A 26,817-nucleotide genomic window follows, 5' to 3' on the forward strand; every position below is an offset into this window, starting at 1 on the left:
GACAGGACCCATATAACTTGTTTATTGAACTCTATACACAGAGAAAGTTTATAGGAGCCATAATCCATTAAAAATGTAAAGATATCTACAAACATTAAAAGGTTGCGAGATTGATGATCCGTTTCATTCAAAAAAAAAGGAATCTTATAATCCTGGGCCACAGGAAGAAAAATGTCAAATATACAAAGGGCAGGTGGCAAAAGGAGTTTGGTGCTGCAAGGGAACAAACAGGCGATCTGGTACAGTTCTCCTTGCCCAGGTCTTCCAACTCATCTCAGTGCACAGCACAGCACTGGAAAGCATTCTCTCCCGTCACAGACCATAAAAAAGTCCCCAGTAAGTTCTTCCCTCGCACCATCCCAATCCCCGTGCACGTAGCAGAGCCTTCGCCTTAACAGACGCCAGGTGCTGCCACCTGAGCAAGGAGMAGGGAAAACGGACAGATCCTGACCAGTGGGTACCTGGCTCAGGTGACATGCTCCAAACACTCTCTACAATCTGGGAGTTTCTCCAGCAGCAAGAACCATTATCTCTGCAGTTTCAGCCATCCTTTTCCCACCTTAAATTCACACCAGCAAGAGGAGAGCATCACTGGGCAGTCTTACTGCAGGGCACAGGAATTTATATACCGTCTGCACTCAAGTTTTCCCAACTCCTCACTGGAGTGCCACAGCAGCTGGAATGCCATAATCACTTCCYGAACCAGTAAGACACGGTTCTCATGTCTGAGAACCTACTGAGATGACGTTATGGAGGCAAAGTAAAAGTTATGCAGAAGCAATATGGCTGTTGAAGGGCCATACAGATGGAGAATAATTATTGATGCCATAAAACCTCTGCACAAGTGTGTCTCCACTCCAAACACATTTCACTCACCTTTGGAAAACAAGTTCACAGGGCATCTGTAACCTACACCCTTCTTAATGAAATTGCAGCTTCACACATTTTCACCAGCTATGCAAGAGAGCACAAGAATTTCAGTTATAAATCCAAAAGAAAACWGGCTTTTGCTCCAAGGTGAACCACTTCTACATCAGTTTTAAGACATGGGCTTCTCAAATATGATGCTAATTTCAGCAGAAGGATGTAGGAAAAACTTGGTGTTACCACCCCTGCAGATATACTCCCAACATCTTTGTACAGAGCAGTAGGAGCCTGATAAGTTCGCAGGTTTCCGCACTATCAGACCCACTCTTCCCAGTAAGAGCCAAAGTGCAAGACCACGTTCAAAAGAGAACTTAAGGAAATAAACCCAAACAAACTATATTTCATACATATTTTCCAGGCAAGTGATAAGATTTTCTTCAACTAAATACACTACATAACACACGTACACATACCTGAATACTTTTGCTAGATCCTAGTATTTAAGACAGCTTATAGTTTTTAACTGAACGAACGATCACAAGAAAAAAAATCAGGCCCTTTGGGTCAAAATAATACAAATCACAAGTACAAAAAAAACTTAAGATAGCTGATAAAGGGTCCTAAACACAAAGCTCTTCCTCCAGTAAATTTTCTTTTTTTTCCATATGTACTTGAAGAGTTATCCCAAATATCCAGACTGGAAACAGTTACGGCCTTAAAAACGCAGTCTCTCAATGGCTCTAATGAAAGGTTAACTCCTTCAAAAGGGTCTTCAGGGATTATTAGGTTTTGCCTTCTTACTTTAAAATATCACTGTGCTTAATGAAGTCAGACACCTAAAAGAATGTTACATCATATACATTAAAAAAAACTGAAAGGTCTTTAAAAATATGCTCTTGAATTTCACAAAGTGCTTCATCTGCTCAGGTTAAGGAAATCTTCTTAGTTGTGTTGCAGCTTGACAGCAAAGGAGACCAAGTCAAATCAGACTTGTACCCAAGGAAAGAGTCACCTCAGCCACTCTCCTCAGCTGCCTGGTCTCCCCCCAGCAGACTTCCACACATCTCTTCAGAGTAAATTCWATGTACTCAGATAGCAAACAAACAGATCTGCTGACAAAAAAAACAGCATCAGATGGGTCAAACACTAAAGAAACTGCACAAAGGGTGGCAGGACAGGCACCTCCGTGCTAGCGGAGAAACCAGAGGAACTGCTAAACATCAGCAACCCAACAAGCAATAATTAAGGCTCATATTTACAGAAGCGATTCAGGCATCAAAATGAAAATGCCAATTGAGCATCAAAATGCTCAACTCTCCTACATTTGCCTCAGCAGCAATGTTCAGAGAAAATTTAGATGCATTTGTGCTGCACATAGCTGATGACTGCACCTGTGAGCCAAGAGCACTACATCAGGAAGAGAAGGAAATAGACCTTTTTCTTTTGGAAAAAAAAAAAAAAAAAAGATCTTTCATACTGCCACCAATCTCTTGTCCTCTAAAATCTGTCCACTGTAAGGACAAATGCACTGAAAGCAGGTAAGCAGATAGGGCTAGCCCTACAGAGACATTGATGCAGCTGAGTCAGCATACTCTAGAAAGTATTTTTAAGTTTGGCTGCCACAAGAACAAGAATCTCTCCGATCTTTTTCTGCCAGTTCTCTATATCCTTGGAGATATCACACCAGAGCTCTCCATGGCGGGGTTCTGCATTCTCACAGCGTTTCTTCACCTCCTCTTGTTGTTCCTACAAAGAAGGGAAACAGCAGTTTGCAAGTCTCTCAATGCCCTAATTTGTTTCACTGTAGAGCCAAAATGTTAACAACCCTCTCCAGAAGTAAACACTCTTCCAAAGCTTTTGTTTTGTTTTTTGTTTGTTTTAAGGCAACACGGAAGCCTGTGGCAGCAGCTGTCCTGTCTTGCTGAACAAACTGGTAGAGCTATAGCCAAGCAAGACCTGGTACACCAAAGAAGTTGCAGCAGAAACTTCCTTTGTGATACCACTGCACAAGATTTGTCAAATGAGAGGTCTCTCTGAAGTCAGAAGATAAACACTCCCATCATTTCAGCAAAGCAAGACAGTAAAACCCATCATAAGAAATTAGAACACACTGTTCCAATGGCTATGTTCACATGCAACCCATACTTGAAACTTGTAAAGATACAGGACTAGTTACACAATTCCAGCATCATTATTACAGGAAAGTCTTCTCCTACCAGGAGACTTGTGTCTTAAAGAAGGAAGATTGATTTCATACATTTTTGCACAAACGAGCATGACTGTGGACAGCAAAGCTGCCTGAAACACAATTCAGCTGATGATACCACACGTGCCTGTTCATGTTCATTCATGATCAGGCGTGACAACCTCCTGATCTTTAAGCCACACAGGCAGCAGAAGCAACGGGCTCAGCTCAGTATYGCAGCAGTTCCCAGGACCGATTACTCAACATTAGAAAGGGATTCCTGCTACCTTCCTCCACCCCTTATCTGTGCTGGGGGAACAGCTCCCTTTCCCAGATGTACACTCACCTCTGTGCCATGCTGGAGCTCAAATTTGTAGAAGAAAGCCCAGGCATCTCCCAGGTCAGAATCTATCTTCACTGTTCGGTGGAACCATTCTCGGGCCTTAGTTATTTTACGCTCACTCCAGAATAACCTTTCAAGAAAAGTAAAGGTTAGTAGCCAAATTTCCTCTTTAGAGAAACACAGCAACGTGCAAGCACTCAAGCAAGGTCCTACACGTATTGAAGTTCTTGGCTATCCCAAGATGGAAACATTAGATTTTGTAGATACCTGCCAGCTCTCCTATCCTCTGGGAAGAGAGAGACAGAGGACTAAAAGGGACATCCATTGCTTATTCTTTATTTTCCATCCAATCTAATAGGTTAAGTCAGCCCCAGTCAAACGAAGAGATAGACATTCCAGAAAAGGGAAATATTGTTMTTTGAGTTCAATCTTTGCTAGCTCATCTACTCAGTACTGTTGTTTTGGATTTGAAAGAGATAGCATCCTATACTACACCTTTTTCCACTCTTAAAATACTAAGAATYTGGAAGTTGGCTTTAGCATTTAATAATTACATAACTTCTAAAGAGTTGAAAATGTATGCAAGCAAGCTTAAAAAGTCTGCAGTCACATGTTCACACATACTAAGTTGCTGAGCATTAACAGAATTAACCTATTCTGTGAGCCTCACTTTTTACAAGGAAAGGCAAGCACAGATTCYGTACTCAAATATCAGCTTGGCACTCAGCCTGCTGTTGTCATTTCAAAAAGGTACTTGTGAATGTTGAAATTTCTCCCCAGTAATTAGCCAGGTGAGTCAATAGTCTATTGGTTTCATTCCTTCACATTAAAAGACTCCATTCGAACTAGTAAGGTTTTTATCAAATCAGACAGCCATCCCTCATAAAGAGCTTAGCTAGCCATAAAATTATACAGCTTATGTGATTGTTTTTAAGCCCTATAACACTCTTGATTGATCAGTGTTAAATAAACTGATTTAAAGGAGCATGATAGCAGAAAGGCTAAACACCTGCAGGTAGCAGCCATTTACAGAAACTTACTTATTTTTAACAGAAAGTTTTTCKTAAGTATGAGACAGACCAAGTATTACTGTACCTACATGCAAGTCTCGATGGGAGGTGGAAACTGTTTGTGCTGGGATTAGCTGCTAAACTGAGGTTGCATCAGAAGGTGTCCGGAATCAGTTTCAAAAAAGCAAAAGTTAACATTTTTCTCATTTGCAGCTAAAGCTGAACAAGTCAGCTGTCATTATCTGGCAGAAAMCAGTGTTGCAGTCACTGGAGTGTATCCTACAGTTTTCTTTGGCTTATACAAAAGCATTGTGAAAGAATTGGGCAACACGCTTCTTGCATTAACCTCTTCCGTTATTCACAAAGAAAAAGTATTTTCTGATATTGTTTTATAGCCCTTTATACATTAGATTAAACAGGGTATGGCATGAGTCAATTAAAAAGTTTTTCATCACTGGAAGCCTCACAACTTGATCTAGGCAACAGGACAATTCCTAGTAGATTGTCTTCCCACTTGGAAGCAAACTACAGCATAAGCAGTAGTCTGCATTCTAGGAAGGGCCAAAACTGGGGAAAAAAKGACATAGTAGAAATTTAGAGAAGGAGAAGACTAGAAGAGTACGTTACTATAGCTCAGAACTAAAAAGGAACAAGAAAACACCACTGAAAAATATTACGGTAGGGAGAGAAGAGATCAGGAATACACACTGTCACCYGCAAAAACTGGACAACCACCAAAAACTGTCCTCATTTTCACAAATACTTAAAACAGAAGTTAAGTAGTTCTAGCTTATTTGAGAGCACATTCGAGTACTATCCAAGGGATACAAACGATAAAGAATTCTTACAGCGCAAAGAGCCAACCCTGGAAAAGGACTCGGTGAGAACATGTTACTACCTCTACYGCAATCCCATACCCACCACAACAGCTTGAGGACAGGTGGAGACTTCCAGTTTTGAATCAAGGGATAGGAGCAGATTTGCATGGTTACTAGGAGGCAGCTCAAGAGCTGCTGTTTGCTTTGAGGTTTATTAGCGCCGCTGCAGTCAGAATCACATGGTCTTGATCAAGTGCAATATTTCATCATAGACGCAGCCACACAAAAACAGGTGTTTTTACTGCATTAAGCTTGGGAACTCACTTGGCCACAGCCAACAGGACATGTGGGTCATGTTCACACTTCTTCAGAGCATCCACACTCTTGGTCTTTCTTTGTGGTCTTGCTTCAAGGAAAATTGCCTCTGACCACAGGATTCCTTGAACAAGTCCAATAGGAAGAATGTGTTATTCCAGAGATCAACCTTCCCACCCTCTTATCAGGTCAGCGCTCTCTGAAGTAAGAGATGCTGCTGTCCATAGCCTATCAGCTATATAATTCTCCTGCTCCAATCTCAGCCCCAAGCACTCTTTCTGCATGGGTACTTCACTCAGTGCTCCAGAACTTCGAGCTACTGCTGCCACCACACTGAACCTTCAGTACTGAATGTCTCTGTACCATAACTTTCCTGCAGCTTCTGTGTTCTCTGTGCTAGCAGACAGTGACCCAGGGCTTATGACTTTCAGGTAAGACATTACAAGCAGCAAAGCAATGGAGTTAGTTAATCAGGATATAAGTTAGTAAAGCAGGATATAAGAACAGAAAGGTATCAATTTGTCTGAATAGGAAACTACAGTGGCAGATGTTGTCCCAAAAGGTGCAAAACACACCATTTAGAAACAGCTCTAAAGGTGCCAAGAGCACTATGGTCTGACTGATGCTGGCTCTCCACACATACGATGAAGGAGAAAGCAGCCAAGAGTAGGTCCAGGAAGGCCAGGCTTAATCCCTAGTTCCTTCCATTGCCAAAAGCCAAAAAGGAAACACGCTCAGAGGAGCATGAAATCTTCAGTTTCTTATGTCAGCCAACGATACTTGCTGATCCCTTCCAAGCCAAGCCTGAAAGCTTGTGCCTGCCAGGACTCCCCCAAGTGCTCTCACTTCCCATAAACAGCACCATGAGAACATACACAAGCTCTGGTGACTGCAGTGACAGACTGGACCAGAACTCTCTCCCTTCTTACCTTTAGGATTTGCTCTTTTCATACACGGTCAAATCACATTTTTCAGGCCTCTATTTTCAGGCCAGCTGAGGACACAAACATCATTTGTATTTCAGCTTCGCTCTTTGTACAGTCTGCCTAAATCAGGCACAAGCTACTGGAAGTCAATGTGGCAATCAATGGCTATTCAGCAATCAACGGCAATTCAGCAATGAACGTCTCTGGTTTACACGACTGTAGGTGCCCAGCCTGCTAATTCCAACAGGCATTTATTTTGGTTTATAGAATTTTAAGATAGAGTTGGAAGCTATTTTATTAAAACAAAAACTTAGAAGCTACTGCTTATTTTTTTTAGTAAGAGGCAGATTCTGTAACAGGCCTGTGGTGTCAAACACATTAAATATTAGGCCATGTGTTTCACAAGACATGGGGCTTGTGTGGTATTGCTTTAYTGACCCATTCTCTGTAAGCAGTTTGGAATGAATTTAATCAAATCCTAAAAATCACTTAATTCCCAATTATTTCACTGGAACTTCGGCAACTGCCAATTAATCACCTTTCAAAATCCATTCTGAAGGCAAACTAGAAAGGCTTGCCTGCAGTAGACTACTGGGTTTTGTAATTATGCAACATCTCTCCAGAGAYATCAACGTGTTTAAATAATTAAGCCTTCCAACAATTCTGCCACAAAACAAGGAAGTGTCATCCACTCTCTCCTCCCATCCCACTGCTGGTTTGAACTAATTGATTTAGACTGTATGACCTATTTGCCTTGTTCTAAAGGAGTTAAAATAATCAGAAAGCAGGACCAAACATGTGTGGTACATGCTCCACTAATCAGGACTACGACTGAGATTTGCTATCATGCAAGTTTTTAAGCACTCAGGCTTTAGTAGTGCAACCGGTGCAGGCAAACCAACAGGAAGTCTTCTATAGCCWGCGAGATACTCCAATGAGACAGGGAAAAATATAGCCTTTTTCCACCAAACTTAACTAAAAACTCTTGGGAGTCAAGGTCAAACCTTGGCACTTCTTCCTTTGCAGACTACTATTAGCTTCAGAGAAAAGTCACCCATATCTGAGATGGTTTCACAGGAAATCTGTGAATAAACACAGACCCAATACTACACTGGACACTTCAGCAAAATGGAATCAACACCAATGACCTCTCTGGTGTGAGACAGCAACTGGGACAATTCAAAAACATTTAATATTTCCTTTGCAAGAGGATGACTGAGACCTCTCTGAAGCAAATAATGTTGAGACCTGGCCAGAAGGGACATCTTTGAGAAAGAACCACCTTCTTCTACTGAGAAAATACAACCATGCTGGAGATTTTGAAAAGCTTACCTGAATTGGGACATTCTTGCAATGCCTTGGCCATCAGAGTATTTGCAATATTCTTTAATCCAGCTCTGTATTCTAATCGTACAGACTCTAGCCTGGTGAGAGACCCAGTGACAGTATTTATGAGATCATATTCACTATGTAGAAACAAACAAGCTACATGAAGGACACAAGAAATTAAAAACATCTGCCCATACTCTGGCTACATATACATGACTGACATCTTCTCAATGCTCACTGTTTGAAAATAAATAGTGATGAGTTCATTCAGCAAAGCTTAGATCAAAAAAAAAACTTTTATGAAAGGGACTAAAATGAAAGATTCCTGAGTTTTCAAACTCTCTACGTAACAACTATCAGTAGAAGAAATAACAGATCCCCAAATCCTTAGAACATCTGTGTACCAGCAAGGATCACCATTTCTAGGATTCAGAAGTTATTTGTCCAGAGGAAACGCTAGGATGGGCATGATCTTAACTGCTCAGTTTGCTGGGAAGATGTGAAATGTTTAACCTGAAGAATGCATTGGCCTCATAGCTCAAATTGAGTTCATGTCCACACAACTCACCAGAGATCTGGATTCTTTGGATTCTTTAGGCGAGATTTTTCCAAGATGGCTCTTGCTCTAGTCAACTGCCCAACTTTTTCCTCCAGCCTGGATAGCAATAGCCATAGGGGTATGGAATGCGGACACTTCTTCAACTGTTTTAAAAAGGAAAAGCTTAAATTATCTGTAGGTTCCCTATATCTTATATTCCCTAAAGAAACATTCCCCCCCCMCCACCACCACCAGCATCTTTCTGGAGAAYTTGGAAGAGACAAGATGAAGCTGATTAACTAAGAGAAATTTGAAWGGTGTAATCTTATGGTTAAGAACAGTACAAAAATCTGCTTTGTCCCATATCCAAAAGGAACAAGTAGATGTATCAAGTATGACTGAGCTATCTATGTATCAAGAGAAAGTATATCTCTCCTTTAACAGGAGCTGTAGTTCGTGCTCTGTCTGGAGACAGAGGGCTCTTGCACAACYCAAGGACGGCAACAGAATATGCAGAGAAGACTGCCTTGGCTTCAAAGGCAATCAATAGGATACCACAGCTGGCAGCAATGAACATGTTTCCATATTACYTCCATGGCTGATGATTTTTCAGGATCATTCACATGCATGGACACCATTTAAGAGACATGAGTGCTGCAGTGACCACCTCCCTTCACTGTGCATATCTAAGGGCCCACTAATAGGCTTTTCTGTTAAGAGTTTTACTGTCAGCCCTTATAAGTCTTAAAAGATTATTGTGCAATGAGCTTTTTTTCCTATTAGTGATATGTCCAGCATAGAGCAAAGTCTCTCAAGCAAAAAAGTGAATTTTGCCTATAAATAGTGGGATAAGAGATGCATTTTTCCTAATTATTTCAAAGTCCTAATAATGTCTTTGTTATTGTTGCTGTAACAGAACAAAAATCACATCTGCAGTTAGTCCGGAACAGTCTTCTACATTTTGCTTCGAAGACAGACATCTCTCCACACCAGAAATGCAAAGCAAACTTGCAATAACATACAACTTACCCCTTGATTATAAGCTTCCCGTGCTTTCTCTACCAGCTCTTTTTGTTCCTCTATTTGTCCTTTCATCATCCACAGTTTGGGGAAGTCCTCGTAGTGCTTCAGGGCTTCCTCACAAAGCTCCTGGGCTGCAGCAATGTTTCCAAGCACCCATTCTAACTTCACAGACTTCATGAAGACCTAAGAACGAAACACAGTTGTTTTATCACCAGCAGCCATTGAAAAACCATTACTCTGTCAATACAGAGGGTTCTCAGTTTCAGATATTCACTGAAGCRTTATTGATTTGCTACTGTTTGAAGGGGAAAAAAAAAGTCAGAGGTAAATAATAGTGGGAACATAACAGTGAGAAAACCAAATGCAAATATTAAAAGTAGCTGGAACAATGTGATCAGACAATCTTTATCTCAACTATTAGCAGAAAGTTGACAGTTATGTAGTATTTGTGCAAAGAGCACAGCTTTAACAGCATACTCAAATACATAAATTTGAATTTGTCTGCCAGCTTCATCAGCACACCCAGATCTTCCTCCAAGGATGCTCACCCAAGGCTACCAAGACCAGCTTTTCTTATTTATGGCTCTAAGTTGCAGCTGATGTCCCACTAATTACAAACTAGTAAATATACCTTGCTGTTCTCAAAWGTCTTTCTTTTAATGAGGCATGGAGGCTACAGCTGTGAGAAATAACTTACAGATGAAAGGCAGTTCAGCTACTCTGACCCCAGTCCTCCTCCTTCCTAAACTCCCCCCACCTATCACTCAGCAAGAGAGACATCAAGTCTGACGAGAAATTCATCCTCAGCTGTCCCAACTGGGCAGAAGCTCCCTGACTGACAGAGGAAAAGGACGATTTAAGGGATCAAGAATGAAGGACAAATTTGAAGGAAAAAGTCATTTCCTCATAACATAAATCAGATCTTTTCTCTTTAACTTGTTGAAGCTGTTTTCTACAAACAGCTGAAAATTGACAAAGTTTATTGTACCAGGTGCAACTCTGAAGATAAACACAAGAGTGTAACTTTAAACAACACACTAGCATTGTCATTAGCACTGAAAGCATAAGTTATCTGTTAAAGTATTTTCTCTCTTTTTTCCAAGGCACACTTTTTATGCGACAAGACCATTCTACAAACAGCTGTAAACTGGGAAATTCCTGACTTTTGCCATTTGGGCAAAAAAATCTGAAACCTTTCACTTGATCCTGGTCTTTTTTCCCATCATACCCTGATTTTATGTCGCAATTTGCTGGAGAAGCGCCATAGCAAAGCTGCCACATGCTTGGAAAGGCAATGGCAGGGAGCCATCTGGTCAGTCGCTGARACTGCATAACTGAAGGAACTCCTTCTTCTGCCTGGACTCCCCCATGCCAAGAGAGGTCTCATTCTCTCCTCCCCATCACACATCCTTACCCTTGCAGTKGGGGCACTGCTGCGAGCTTTTGCCAGCAGCCTCCTTGCTCTTTCATATTCATTGTTTTCTGACTCAAGCTTCACAGCAGCCAGCCAGATCTCCTCGCTGTTGGGGTTGGCCTGCAAGAACATAAAATGACAGATAAATGCATACAATGAATCAACAGCAGATTTAATCCTTCGTTTGATCCAGATTAAAATTGAAATCAGAGCTTCGTCAATCCACATTAGACATTTTTTTTTGCAGTTCAAGCTCCTCCCAATCTTCTTTGACCTTTGAAGTTCATAGAAATTCTCCAAAACAGATGCGTAATACAAAGATATATGCCAGTTTAGACGTTGGATGCTTCTCAGTTGTTGAAAAGCACTAGTGCTTGATCTCCTGAAATTTCAGTTTAAAAATCAAAAAGATCATATTCTGTCACAGTGAGACCCTCGTTTTATTACCTTTGAACAAAAAATAAATAAAAAAATAGAAAAATCTTGAACTCCCTGTTCAGAGAATCCCACTACTCCAAAACAGGTCATCTCAGTGGCAACCATGTTAAGGAGTCTTCAAGATGGTTTAAAAAAAAAAAAAAAAAGCCAAAATCAGATTTAAGAAATAAATATCTTTATCACCTACTTCAGGAGCAAATAATTACTGTCACTCAGCTTTTGAGGCCTCACTCCCAATGTTAAAACCGTATTGCTCTGCTCATCTTTCAGTGCCTGGTGGAAGACTCCCCTCATTTTGCTATGGATTAGTGGTTACACATAGTGTAGCGACTTCATTATTAGGGCAGACCACCACTCTTTCAAATAAGCATTTTCAAAGAACCCATCACAAGAGGATTCTGATCCATGAGTGGGATTTGTGGGAGCTCAGTAAAATTAATGGTTTGTGAAATTAGGAGCCCGCAGTAGCACTATTTAAAGGAGTAGTACACTCTTGCTTCCAACTGCCCCAATTGAACATTTTGCCATATAAAATAATCAAAGAACAGCTGAAGCCCTCTCATTTTAGAAGCCAGCAGGAATCAGGTGAGCATCCACAGAAAAAGCTTACAGTCTGATCTCTTAACAGTCCTACTAAACACCATCACACAAGTCTAACATACCCACCTGGAAAGCCAGGGCCAAAATGCTTCTGGCTGCTGGCACATCTCCAGCCAGCCACTTGGATTTGGCTCCCATGAGCCAGAGCACTTCTGCTTTGGGACAGTGAGCAACAGCTCTCTGCAGAAGAGCCTCCAAGGATTCTCTGAGACAAGAAAGAGCAAGTTACAACCATTCAAAACACTGCCAAATAGGAGCTCTCACACACGGTTTCCACTATCACTCAGTGTTATAAATATTGTTGCAAAGTCCAACATTGTAAACCTTGGTAAGTCGTTTCATAACAAGGAGAGGGTGAGGTCTTTTTTTCACAAGAGTTCTGAAATCAGGGCTCCACAAACAGCTCATTGTTCAGATACCTTTGTTTGAGAGCTTCTGCGGAAAGACCCTACATAAAAACATCTAATTTGTCTTGGAAAGAGCCATTCTTCTAAACAAACTCAAGTAGAAACTGGGACAGAAAGTTTTTCAGAATTATTACATGAAACTGGATTAATCTTACTGAATTTTTTTTTATCCTCTAGAAAACATACTTTTAAGCAGCACAAAGGGCTTAAACGCCAGCCACCATCAGGAAATGTACGAGCAGGATCAAAAGGGGAGGAAAAAAAGGGCGAGGGAAAGAAACTCACTGTCTGTAGTCACTTAAACATACAAGCCCTGTTGGCTTTAATAGGGTCAGTTCCACCTGCATAAGTGGTCTGTTACACAGAAACTTTGGGCAGAAAGTTCCAAACGCATCTGACAGAGCTTTATCATAAGCTTTAAAATAAGAAGATTGAACCACAGACATTATAACAGCAGTCTTAACTCAGAATCTGATACATACTCCCAAGATGTTTAATCAAAAAAATGTCAGAGATGTTCAGACAGCTTCAGTGATCTCAGTTTATTTATGGAAATTAAATGAAACACATGCTGTATTTCCAGGTGGTTTGTCACTCTGTATTCCCAGAATTTTTCCAGAAATCCACTCTAAGATGAGAAGCCTTCATTTAAAAAAAGTCAGAGATGTTCTGACCATAAGAAAGTCAGATCCACAAACACCACGAGCAAGGTTTTCACCAGCTGAACCAACTTTGCTTGTGCAGCACAGAACTTTGATCCTGTAGCTTTTTGACCTGCCCAATCTACTATACTGTAACAAGAAGTATGAACCCCGCCATCCAAAGATTGTTCAGTACACTTACCTAGTTCCATGGTTCTTTTCAAAGTAAGCTGCTCGCAGCCACACACTTTTCTTGCTCGGGAAAACTTGCAAGGCATAAGCGTAAATTGCTCGGGCACACTCCAAAGCATTATGAGCAACACACTGAAGAAAAACAGATCAGAATTAAGTTAGTCTAGGGTTGGACCAAAATGAAGAGTATAATAGAATGACAAACACGTAATTCAATACAGAACTGAACAGTTCTGATTAATATACGAATTAGGGTATTACAGGTAACTGAATAGCAATTACTAGTTTTAGAAAATTCCTCTCTGCTTCTTTTTTATAAAATATACTTCTATCAGAGCATAAGCATCACTGGCCTTTCAGTGGGACTGACTCACAGGAAAACTTGAAAAATTATCAAGACATTGTAAAGGCTCTCAAATGTTTGCACTTAGTTTTTCTACAGACAGAACTATAAGCACTGTAGCATACGCCCACCTTCTGTAGGAAGCCTAATTCAAGGCTGCTGAAATGAGCATTTCTCCTGCTGAAATATAATTTACTTTTTAGTGCATGTTCAAACTACTTCCAAAAAGCAAAGAAAGCTTGGTAAAACTTTGTAAAAGTCCTCTGGTCCACTCTTACATTAACTCTTGAGCCACAGTGTTCACGCTTTCAAGCTCAACTCCAAACTCCTTTGACCAGACTGTCATCTTCACTGACATCGCAAAAAGAGCAGCAAATAATCCAGCACAATCACCAACTTTTTTGCTTAGGAAAAAYCCAGTTCTGAAAACATCTCCACAATACACCAGCCTCCTAAGAGGCAAATTTGCAGAACTTTGGCCAGTCACATCCACTTTCACTGACAAAAAAACCATGTCATTTCCCAGGCATCAGTTCCATTTCCAATTCCCCCAATTCCCCCAGCTGAACATACACTGTCTGCGTCTTCCATCCAGGTATGTTTCCGATCTTCTTCCTCAATCCCAATCCCAATGACAGCTCTCATGATTGCTTGGCACGTGGCCACACTTCCAGCTTTATCACATTCCTCAGCATCCTAGAAACAAGAGTAGATCATTGTTCCTTTTGAGAAATCTGTTTAAAAGACATTAGATTCTGCAACAGCAACTCAAGTGCAAGCATACGGACACTGTGGGTCAGTACCATATTAAAAAATTACTCAATCATATCTTGCTTGACACTAGTGAGACTACACCCACTCTGAAGATGCTGTAGTTGTAAATACAGAAACAACCAAAAGTTGTTTGAGAAACATAGCTTGTCAATAACATCCACTGAGAAAGGAAGTGTGACAATGCATGACCTATCTATCCCGCCTGAGAGGTGTTGTCTTACCACCTCGCTGACTTTCCCTGGGCTGGGCTAAGCAGGGACTTCATGAATAAGAAAAGCAGCAAAGATTGGAGACGAAATACTCTTTAACATCAGAGCTACTGACCTTTCAGCTTTGGATTGATTCTCAAATCCCAGAAAGGGCTAAACAACAACTGAGATTAAACAAACATATGCTCAATCACTGTTAAATTACAGGTGCAAAGCCTCTCTCACCRAAGCACATATGGAAGAATGCTTTTTCCTGACGCAAAGTTCGTGGAAGGCCAAACATGCTTTGCCTAAACTTGTTAAAAAGACCTCTGATCAAGTAACTAATACGGAACAATTCCAGCACTGAAAAGGAACTTCAGAAGACAATGACAAGAGGTCCCCTCCTCCTTTTACATGAGAAATTAACCATTAACGGTTTTAGATTTTAACAAGAATATCCATTAAGTACTTTGTCCACTACCAATATTCCTTCATGTACCAAGCCAAGAACACTTTGCTGCCTTGACCCACTGTAAGTGATTTAAATAGTAAATCTTTAGTTTATGCTCAAGCATAGCAATAGAACAAATTCAGGAGGAAAGAGAGGTTTTTAACCTCAACATCAAACCGGTTAAATGGCAGGAGTCTAAGTGATTTACTAACTCAGGAAGCCCAAGCATCACAGCTTTCAGATATGATCAAAACACTATGAAACTCCTACTTTTGCAGTACAGAAAGTTAAAAATACAATAACCTGTAACAGTGGTTTGAAACTGCACAAAAGCAGTTTTGTAAATGTTACTGTAGAACATGGTTCCACGTGCCAGCTGTGACTACTTCGCACAGCCTCAGGACTACAGACCAATATAGGACTAAGAATATTTTCTGGCTACTGCAGATGCAACGTTTATATTGACTTCTTACCACACTGACAAAGACCTCTTTTGGCAAACAGGTACCTTTTAAGCCAGTAAGAACATATGCAAAAATACATAAATGCTTCACTAGGGGTTTAAAGCCTCTATCCTACTTAAGGCAGCAGCTGCTTATTTTCCAAGACAGAAGTAAACTAGACATTCCTCAGCTCAACACACAACAATGCTACTCCAGTGCACCACCTAACCACAGACTTAGTCCTCCTCAAACTCTGTAGTCTCACTCACTGAATTTTTACAGGAGTTAAAGCTCCACTGATAAACCTACTGAAAAATAACTGTTTCATGATATCTAGCACCAGGAGCCTTCAAAACTGAATTCAGATAGCTCAGCTTATCTGCATCTCTAARAGAGACCAAGCAAGCAAACACCTGTATCCATTGCTCTCTGTTGATTTCCACGCCATTAGCCCTAAGAGATGTGATGGCTCTGTCAATGATTTTCTCCACCATCTGAGTGTTTCCATTAGCTTCCTCCAGTTTGGCAGCAGTAATCCAAATGTGACGATCCGTTGGAATATTCTCACGGGCTTTGTTTAGGACTTTACGAGCATTCTCATAAGTCTCCAGTCTTGCCAGTGCAAGCCAAAGCTAGAGAACAACAAAGGATGTATTTTAGATTAGAACAAGGAGATGACAACACCTCAGTACAGCAGTATCAGCCCAGAAGAAATAAGAAGTTTTATGCTGTTTGCTACAAGTTGGCAACTGTCCTCATCATGTAGCATAACCAGGCTGCAGAACACCTATGCAGAAACAGCACATCCAGAGGTTACTACTGTTCTTAAAGTTAAATCTTACAAGATATTATCTTCTCTTTGCTCAGCAGCTGGACTAATATTCTCTGTGCAGATCACCTTTTAAACAGCTGAGCTTAAAATTTTTTGGTTCAATGTCTCAGAAACAAATAGCATTGTTCTAGGTTCCCTAAGCTGCACATATGCTTGGTTTCAGAACTGTCAAGGCACTAAATATGAATGCAAACATGGCTAATTGGCTGCCGCAGGCACAGCAGTGCACAGGCCTAACTAACATAACAATTGCACAAGAAAATGAGCCATATAATGACTCCAGACAATTAACTTAGGAGAAAAAGAACACAGTCCACTACTTATCACATTCTTCTGACCGTAACATAAAATGTCTGGTAGAAAACTCAGAGTACACTACCTGCCTTTCGTTTCCAAAGTTTACCACTGTCCTAAAGCACTATATATGGGAGGTTGTTTTGTTTTACCTTTTTTTCAGAAACTTACTTCAACACTAGTTGGACAACATTCCACAGCCCGACTCAGCATGATCCTGGCATCCTCAGGTTCTTCCAACTCCACTGCTGCCTTCCACAAACGTACCGAATTTGGAACATGCTCAAGGGCTAAAGAGGAAAAACAGTTACGTGAAATGTGCTAAAGTTTACCAAAGAGAGCTATATTTTTCAAGGATGATACCTTAAAAGTTTTGCCCATCAAAAGAAACATAGACGAAGTTTTCTGAAAAATAAATGTGGGAATTACACTTGTCCCAAACAAAAAGACCTTTTTCCTTTTCTAGCAGTGACAGAAGAACAAACTGAAAAAAGCTAGCTTAAAATACTACTGGCACCAATATTTTTAATAGCACTATCTACATTATCTCTTATAGACTTCAACAAACGAGAACTTAAAAATAGAAAATAAAAACTTAATTTCAATTGGAAACAGGTTTTGGTGAGCCAAAGGCCTTCCTCTGCACAAACTACACCCTTTTGAACAGTCTCAAGTCTCAGCATGGTCAAAAGGAAATTCTGGACCCTGATCAATATTTTACTTCAGATGTTTTCTTAATACATACCAATCTAGTTTAAAATCCCACATATGCAAGGGTTCAGTTCTACAGTACTCTAGTAAAGAATTTTACATTCTTTACCACTTCCATGTCTCAGGAAACTGCATTAAGACGTATTACATAACCTGTACAAACACAGATCATCTGACAAATCTACAAAACTCTTATTCCAACTGATATTTTGAAACATATGAGCATATATGTGACCTTAAAAATTAGGGAGCCTAATAATGCTAGGTCTCCCTTCAGGGAGAAAAAAGTTTTTTTTTTTTATTTTAACCAGTAACAGCCCTTTTCCTTAATTGCTGAAAGCAACCCTTCACAACTGAGGTCTCTTATAAGCATCTACTGATGGCTTAACAGATACTGGTTTAGCTTTCCAAAGAGTTAGACTCACTACCCAAAAATAAAACAAAAGGATGCATAAAAACTTAAAGGTATCAACAGGGCAATGTTAACAACCCAACCCACAGAATTCAAAGCGGTCTCTCAGTAACCCAATATGGGTTCCATCTAACAAAGAGTCTTTCAGGCTTCTTTAATCTTGTCCAAGCATTTTCTATTCCTGGCAGAAACTTCATTCTCGGCAGATTTTGCTAGATGGGCTGTCCAAAGCATTAAACTCCAAACCCTCAGCCTGTCTTTTCATAACCTTGTATCTTAAAGTGACACTGAGAAATTAAACAAACTTTTTGCCTTTTGTTACTACAACTTACACAAAAGATAACCACACTTAGTGCACAATTAGTTTCATTGCTTCCATAGCAACGATACACAAGCGTGCTAYAGCAACAGAGAACAGAACATATCCTTCTTCAATAAAACTATAGGACCACAAGTATGGGTAGGAAGATGCATCTGAAAATATTTTGAAACCAACTAGGATCCTAGTCAGAGTTCTTTTAATTATTCCTGCAATGGCTGAGGCATACTGCTGAGCCCAAACCTCACAGCACATCTGAGCTTTACAGAAATACATCGAGTATTTACTAGTAGCATGCTCTGAGAACTGGGGCATTAACTGCTCCTCAGAGTCTGCAGCAGCAGGAGATTTTTCTGAAGCAYTTTAAGTGAGTTGTATCAGTCTGTAAGAGCTGAAAGCACCACTCAGCAGGACAGAGCACGTTTTCATAGATASAGCATTCAATTTCAACACCTCAAGACATATTTTAAGACACAGCTTGGTGTCTCTCTACTGAGACAGAGGCTTTAAAAACTCTAGAGGTTCTGCTGGATGGTAAGAATATGCACAGACAATGGACAGAACAGCAAAATGTATTATGGAAGACTGCACTTCAGTCATGTTACCTGGCATTCAGCCTTTTTTATTTTTGGATAAATACTGGGTTACACTGCCTGTTATCTCAGGCCGCGCATGCAAACACTTTCAAATGATCAGATTTCTGATATTTCCTAGGTAGTCTATGAATGCCATGAAGCTGACTGCTAACATACAGAAATTAAAAACAGCATGATAAATCATGCTCCATTCCACGAACAGCTTTGAATYGCAGCTGATATAGATAGTTCCAAAAACTGACACGAGATGTTTTCTTAGAAAASACAATGTTTAATGCAAAAGAACAGACTCAGTACTTAACACACAAGATGCTTTCCTGCACTAGCCAYACTCAGAAATCTGTTTCTGCTCATGTTTTTCTTGCAGAAGAACACATGGTTTCACAATAGCAGTGACACTCCTCAGAGGACTGCACAGTTCAGCCAATGAAAATTTAATAAGCAACATCATAGTTAATATCTGAACTCTCACAAGTTCAAGTATAACACCAGCAACCTTGGCACGCAAACCTTTTACCCATGTTGACACATGCAATAAAGAGGTCATTTCACCACAGATAAGCAATTTACATGCACTAGTAAGAGGAAGGAGGTAATTTATCCCCTTTGAAGCCATGTCATTTAATATGTGGACTGCTGCACAYAGACTCAGTAAAAGCATTAAATTCAGACTCTTTTCTCTGTCTAGATTAAAGTCACAAGAAATAATTGATACAATCCAATAGTCATGAAAGATTTAAACTCCACAGACGTGGGTGCAATAGCTTCAAGTAATCAAAGAATTAATACTATAGGAACCTGCAAGGAAGACCTGGATTCAGGGCAACAAAACGGAAGTGCTCTAAGGGATGAGTGTTTTAAGAGAGCATGGTTTTGGAAAAGTGATRAATTCCACAAAAGAGGAAAACCTCTGAGTGCAATAGAATAAAAGATGCAAGGTTTGCATAAGCACCACAGAAAGAAAACTGTTTGTCAGGAATACAGAAATTTCTATGCTAAAGTAAATCCCAAGGCCCCCCCCACCCCAAGACGAATGAGACAAGAACCCTGAGGCCTCTAAAGCTCCTCCACCAGAAATTATTGTGGCCTCTGCAAGCTATAGACAAGTTGGAAGTCAAACACAAAATCTAATAACCTTTCAAAAACATAGCATGAAAAGATCTGTAGAACACCATTTTCCCTTTATAGCACCACCTTTTAATTGTTTTCCTCTATTCCTCTAAGTTTGCTCAAGTTTGAATTGTTTTTAGTAAATGAAATAGCATTTTGCAATTGCTCAGCAATAGCAGCTTTCTGCCTTGGAGTTTCACAAGTACTACACGAACTCCAGCCTCACTCAACAGCAGCAAGTTCCATCATTAAGGCACACTAACAACTGCGTGCTCACCAAGAAGGCAAAAAAGAAATGCTTTTTAAATTTCRTGGCCTTGAACAATTTACAGTAGACTACCCACAGAGGCAGACTTAATGAAGGTTTTGTTCTCCTCATACACAGAAGTTCTCACCTTTCCTRAGAACACGTTTCTTTGCACGGATGTCTGTTTCCAGCTCCGCTGCTCTTATATATATCCGGACAGACTGTGGAAGGTGGCGGACAGCCTGGGCCACAACAGCCTTGGCTGTATCTCCAGGCTGCAGCCGAGCAGCTTCTAACCAAACATCTTCACTCTGTCAGGAAAGAGAAACAACCTTCCTTTGTATCAAAACAGGTACTATGAACAAGAACTTAAAATTAGAGCCYTTACATAAACCTGCTCTTTTAATACTACAGATAAGGAAACTGTATCAGRCTATATTTGATAAAAGCCTAACAGAAATGCTGCCACTTGTAATCACAAACTTTTCCTAAGGCTCTGCAGGAATCAGCAGGGAAGCAAAGCAATTCTGACCTTGGGGCACATCTCTGTTCCTTTCATGATGAGGTTCCGAGCTACTTGGAGTTTGCCAGTGACCTCCTCCAATCGGGCTGATGCTATCCAGGCTGGCGGATGATGAGGATTGGTCTCTCGTACAGATTTCAGGAGCAATCGAGCCTTCTTGATATCACTARTGAAGGAGGAGACAAAGGCATTAAAATTTTCAGTATGCTAGCAAACAACCCTCCCAAATCAGCAAGTGCTCTACAGCCAAATCTTCACAGTGACACTCAGACGCACAGTAACTATGACCTCAAACTTCTCCATACTGGGGACACATTATGTAAGCCATTTCTATGTAAACTGTCCCCAGTTTACAAAGAATATAGATTAACACAGCAAGGTCACAAAGACGACTGACTAAGGTGATTTTATTTTTTAAAAAAGTAATTACAGTTGGGCACTTGCAGTGGGAAGCCAATAAGCTTGATGCTAAAACTGTTGATGCTAAAACTTCACTTAAACTAACACTTGCACATATGGTTTTGACTTGAATAGCAATTCTTTATGGAAATAAGTGTCAGGCTTCAAGTTAGAGAGGTTTTTCAGCAGTCAGTCAAGCCTAAATTAGCTGCATGAATGTACAATTAACCAGATTGTTTCCTGGCTGGCAGGCAGCCACACATGGCCATCACTGTCTGGCATGTTAGACCAGGGACAGAATGGAAACTACTCTCACAATTAACATATCCAGGTCACAYCCTAAATAAATCAGTTGAAAGCATGCGCCATACCTCACGTTAAAAGAAATCATCCCCAAAACTCATCTAGCATCTTTTACAAATYCAAGGTAAGCTAAAAACCATCCACTCCGATTTCCATTTATATGCAGAAACRCAGCAGTTGTTAAAAGGTTAAATCAGCTAATCCTTCTTAAACTTACTTGATATCCCCTCCATGTGTGGGAATCATCGAATTCAAGTCTGTCAGATATCCTTTCGGATCCACTACAGTCTGGCCACTCACAGAGTCCGATACCTAGGAAAGTCAAGCCAGCACTACTAAAGTGACCACTTATAGTGTCACTATTTGTCTGCACACATTAAAGCATAGAAAGATGCTGCTGCTACACAAGAGACCTCCTAGATGTTTATTCATTACCAAAACCAAGGAAGGAGGAAAAACACACGGGCTCGTTACCTTTGTTTTCACTTCTAAAATTCAAGACTAAGGTTAAGTATTTTGCACCACTGGAAAAAAGAAAAAAAAATCCAGAAACATGCACCTCAGCTTTCAGTCACAAAAAGGCCTTGCAGCTCTGCCAGCTGAAGTCCAACTTTTTAGTCTGAACTAGACGTGAATTTGGGAGGATGTGAAGCAGCGGGGGCGGGGGGGAGGTCGAAGAAAAACAGTGCTCAGCAACACTTTTCAGGAGCATTTGGTCCTGCATATATCCCCATGTACRACAGAAGAAATGCCTCCCATGGTAAAACTACCAATGCTATTTGTCTGAAGTGTACTTCTGGAATGACAGTTTATTCTCCCATAATGACCAAGAATCCAGAGGCAAACTGTTGTGTCTCAGGAAATTCTGTAAGTATAGAGGACAAGATTCAGGGAGTAGGAATACAAAATTATTTCTAGGCACAACTGAGCTATATTTCATGTATCTAATGCCCAAAAGAATAAAAAGGATTTTAAAACTAGGCCTCAAACAACTGTATACCACCAAGTAAACCAGCCACAAATCCCACCTTCCAGTGTCCTCCTTACCTGGCTTAGCCTCATATCCATCAAGGTGTTCCTCGCTTGGCCAATCTTCCTCATATCCAATTCACCTGTCCCAGGTGTCATTAAGCCTGGTGTCATTCCTCCTGGATATGGAGTATTCAAACCCCCTGGATATGGAGTATTCAAGCCACCAAATTGCTAAAAACAAGAGAAAAATGTGTTCCAAAATCTCTTACGTAATTTCAAAAAGAATTCAAGCTGTTAGCTGATCTGCTCCTACTCAGCAGCTAGAGGATATAGATGCCAAAATCCCACAGGTACTTCTGAAATTTTCCCTAGTACTGATGACAATACAAGCAGAACAGTGGCTTCCCTGAATCACAACACAATTCTCACACAGGTGTTGCAAATCCATAGGGTATTACACAAGCTTAATCAAGTCAGTGAAATAGATAATGAGAAAGAAAATGAAAGATATGAGTACAAGCATTTAAAAAGAGCACATTTAAACAAGAACATCTATTAAGTCACACAGACACCTGGGGCCAATTCAGTGCCAAGCAGTTTCTTCTACAACCAGCCTGCGGCCACACAGCAGTAAATTAAATTACACACCTTACTGTCAGCTGAAAACAAAACAATTTTAGAACAAACTCCTGGGCAGAGCAAGCCATTAGGGGAAGCTAAGCTTTATTTGCTGTTCCATATTTGCAAAAATCTTCAGCTATTACAAAAATACTGATTATGCTCACTAAAGCTCTTATTACCATTCTACATCCAGAGAAAGACAAAAAAAACCATTTTCTTCCATATTTAGCATGAGATTCATCATCTTCCCCTCTCTATCAACCTCAGGTTTTGTCTAGCAATGGGAATGCACAGAAATATTCGAATAAGCACAGGAATTTAACACCCAGCAATTCTTTAGACAGGCTCACAAACTACAGCCCTTTTTTAGTTATGTATCTTTTTTTCTAAATGCCACTAACAGAAGGTACAGCTTAACCCTCATCTTTACTTATAAAGGATGGATCATAGCTTCATCAGGTTTGCTTTTAGGCTCACCGTCTGGCGGGGGTCCACAGAAGTGTGATTCTCCCCTGACTGCAAATGCTTTGCAAAGAAGCTATCGGGCACAGGAGTCAGTTTCTCGTAACGAGGATTCCTCTGACGTTTGTTCCTGGCATCACCAACTTCTGGAATACTTAGCCATTCTTCTTCTGTGACTTCTGCTAGCTTCCTCTATAAAAACATGAGTTGCCAACATTATTCATCTTAGAAACCTGTTCCTTTTATTTTAACTTCTCACATTCTTTTTTTTTCCTGAAATAATTACARACCCACTGAAAACTAAGCTCAAAAGATCATTTGTTTGTGTTTGTTTTCTAAATCTAGCATACCAAAGAATTAGGTGCATTTAATCAGAATTTGGTCTTAGTCCAGGCTGGAATTCCATACCAATTTTGTTTTTAAACTCAGTGCTACAAATACTCAGAATAATCTCAGTGCCTGCATCACTGAACATTATATTCTTAAGTGTTAAACAATAGAAGACATAGTTTTAACAATACATTTTATCTAATAGAATATTTAAATTCAGGAGATCCTTCTCAATTATTATTCTAATACTAACAAATTATCAGTCCCTTAAAGATGGGAGCTAAAAATGAGGACTAATTGAAATGGGGACTAATTAGAACAGTCATAATAACGCATGAAACAGCATATTACCAAAATTTGCATAGATTCCACTATGTTGCATATCCACAAGAAATGTGCATAGACAGAAAGAATCACTGCATTCTCACACGCCCCTACAAAATGGTTTATTAAAAATATCATACTTATATCAATTCCAAGCACATTTTTGAATACAGCTATCAATAAAGATAATATTGCTTTGTCATTTACTGCAGATTCCATCACCACTTTAATTTAAATGAAYGCTATTAACCGTACTATCTACAACTGTTAACCAAAAATCACACTGCGAAACGTGAGATAGTTTCAAACCAAGAACACTTTTCTTCCCTCTCAACAGAAAGTAATTTTAATTTAGAGAACAACTTGCATGCTTACAGACAAGATTTGAGCAAATAAATGCAGAACATGCATCCATCTCCCATACATGAAAGACTGAAGTCACATTTAAGAAAACATTCTTTCCTTACTTTCAAATCTGAGAACTGCTGCTGAATTTTGGGTCGTTCCATACGGTATTTTTCTATCTCCTCTTTCTCTCGTTGTTCCCTTAGGAAAAGGGGTACTGAAGTTATACTCAAAGTAACAACACTTTGTTTAAGGATTTGTGCAGTGTTACTATAGAAAAACATCTAATCAGAGGTAAGGCATAAAAAATTATCCCAAGTTTATACTACCATCTTCGTGACAGAAAAATAAATATTTCATCAAATAAGACTATTATAGTGTGAAACCTGTAGACAAAGCAATAAAAAAAGAAAAAAGTGACACTCACTGGTTTRCAAGGCATCTACATTTAGATGACTTTTGTAGCAATTTCTAGCATTTCACACAGTACGTAATACGTACATTAGCTCGGTATTTCCCTATATCGTCCTACTGAGTTACAATGAAGCAATCCAACCAAATCTACCACTGAAGAAAATAAGCAACAAGCACCAAGATCTGTTCAGGTTAAGTTGTGCCAAATATCCRTGGCTTTTACAGCAACAGTGTCTAAGACAAGACATTAAAATAAATAAACCCGGTATCTGCCTCAGAAAATATATTCAGCAGATAAGGTCAAAATTTGAATTAAAAAAGGGAAGTAGTAGAAGAAAACTCTGAAACCCAGACCAACTCAGAAACACTCCTTACCAGCATTGCAACTAATCCTACCTTCTTTCTTTTCTCCGTTCATCCATCCTTTTATCCAAAGCTGCATAAATAGCATCTGCTTCCTCATCATCTTTTTCATAGGGACCACTTGAGAACAGGCTCCCAGCATAYCCATTGAACTAAGAATAAAATAAACAACAATAAAAAACATAATCCCCACTTTAAAACTCTTTTTATGTACTTAGTACAGCCAATAGTCATCCAGAATAACGAAAATGCACGAGCAAAATATTTCTAGTAAGACTGTATTAGCTAARACATCCCTTAATATAAACAACTTTCTTCTACCACTACACAAAGGTGTTTATTGAACCACACTATTTCAACAGCAAAACCTTCTACTAAGCAATAAACAAGATGCCAGTATATAAAAGCCACATTCTTCCATTACCAAAAAGATTTTATTACTAAAATCAAACAAAAAGAGTAACATAAGAGTTAACATCTCATAACAGTTAAGCGAGATTTAACACAAGAGTCTAGACAGACCACGTAAGACAGATGTATGTCAAAGGACAAGAGCTTAGATTTCATTTTTGCAGGAACATAGAAGATGCATCCCACAAAGTGCTTAAACTATTTTATTTATGGATTTCTTCCCAAGACTCTCTGGGCTCTRTATATATAATTAAACCACAATATATGGATAAATGCCAAAACAAAAATCTAAAAGCACTATACCATTATGTATAATGTGATTCTAAAAAAAGAAAAAAAAAGAAAAAAAAAAGAAAAAGAGAAAAGAAAAGAAAAAAAACACAAGAGAAAAGGAAGCACTGCAGCACTGTTAGCTGACTACAGGGAATTTTGGCCTTGAGTCTTTGGATAATCCAGAGTTTCATAGCAAGAGAGCAAGGAGCTAATGGGCTCMTCTTCCTCTACAGAAGAAACACCTGAAGGATTGCTATCACATCACCTCATCATAATTGGTGTCATTCAGATCTTCATCATCATCATCAGCTGTTTGATTCTTCTTCATTTGATCCCCAACAGTTCTTTTCCCTGGCGGAGCATGACGATCATCCACGGGGTCATTTGCATCACGGGCTGGGCCAATATCAGATCGGGTGGTGAAGCCTGTGGCTCTGTGTTGAAAAAGCAGTAGCAGCTATTTAGAGCACAGCAACACAGTAACTACAGAGTCTGTTAAAATTACATAAAAACAGGCAAAAAAGATAGTTTCTTTCATAGGCATGGTATTAACCAGTCCTCATCCCTACTGATCATAAAACCCACTGGAAACAACTATCCTCTTATAAGAACAACTTTATTTATAAAGACACTGGAAGCATGCTGTCCTGCTCACTCCTCTACCATCTGTCATCTTGCACTCAGAAACGTATTCTGTTTTGAGATGTTTCTATCAATGGCATGCAGCAAAAAAGAGGACGCACACCCTGCAGGTTGTGAGATGCATGCGACTGGGGTGGGGGGTGGGAGGGCAGAGATCAGGGCTCTTCAGAAGTCCCATTTCCAGCTAGTCAGCGCTTTCCAGGGCCCAACCTATAGGATCTGTGTGTCCCCATCCACAGGGACGGGCCATACCGAAGTAGAGACGCACGCAAATCAGGATGGGGTAAACCAAGGCGGGAACTCCGTGCCACCCAGGAACAGCTCCCCACCTCCGCAGGGTAAACCCTGCTGTCCAGGCACGGCTGACACCTGCCTCTTACTCCAGCCTCCCACCACCACCCGCACGGCCCCGGAGGCGACGGCTCCTACGGAGCCCCGGCTCGGCAGCGCCGCCCCCCCCCGCCGACAGCGCTCAGAAAGACCCTCGAACCAACGCGCGGGGCCGGGGCCGCATCTAAACACGCGCGGCCCCGCGGGACGGCGGGCGCGGAGCGCCCGGGGCGGATAAAACTCGAGCCCAGCGACGCGGGCGCCTGCCCCGCGGGAGGGCGGCGGGGCGCCGGGCCGGGCCGGGCCGAGTAAGGCCGCGGCGGGGCAAGGCGGCCC

General features: G+C 40.4%; 1 protein-coding gene across 1 annotated transcript; it reads right to left on the reverse strand.

Moving 5' to 3' along the window:
• PRPF6 (pre-mRNA processing factor 6) lies at positions 1-25,978 on the reverse strand. Its single transcript, XM_085314198.1, has 20 exons — positions 25,775-25,978; positions 24,859-24,977; positions 24,171-24,249; positions 23,065-23,241; positions 22,042-22,197; positions 21,212-21,306; positions 20,302-20,458; positions 19,918-20,080; positions 16,546-16,664; positions 15,662-15,880; positions 13,963-14,085; positions 13,057-13,178; positions 11,873-12,011; positions 10,769-10,888; positions 9,361-9,537; positions 8,362-8,495; positions 7,797-7,888; positions 5,548-5,662; positions 3,399-3,525; positions 1-2,613 (listed from the first exon to the last, which is right to left on the reverse strand). Exons 1-20 carry the CDS (start codon positions 25,835-25,837, stop codon positions 2,461-2,463), a joined length of 2,649 nt encoding a protein of 882 aa, XP_085170324.1. The 5' UTR covers positions 25,838-25,978; the 3' UTR covers positions 1-2,460.
• Between the last annotated feature and the right edge of the window lie 839 nt (positions 25,979-26,817).

Source organism: Rhea americana, unplaced genomic scaffold (genome assembly GCF_003343005.1).
Source record: "Rhea americana isolate MKP2758 unplaced genomic scaffold, rheAme1 scaffold_4, whole genome shotgun sequence".
Lineage (NCBI taxonomy): Eukaryota > Metazoa > Chordata > Aves > Rheiformes > Rheidae > Rhea > Rhea americana.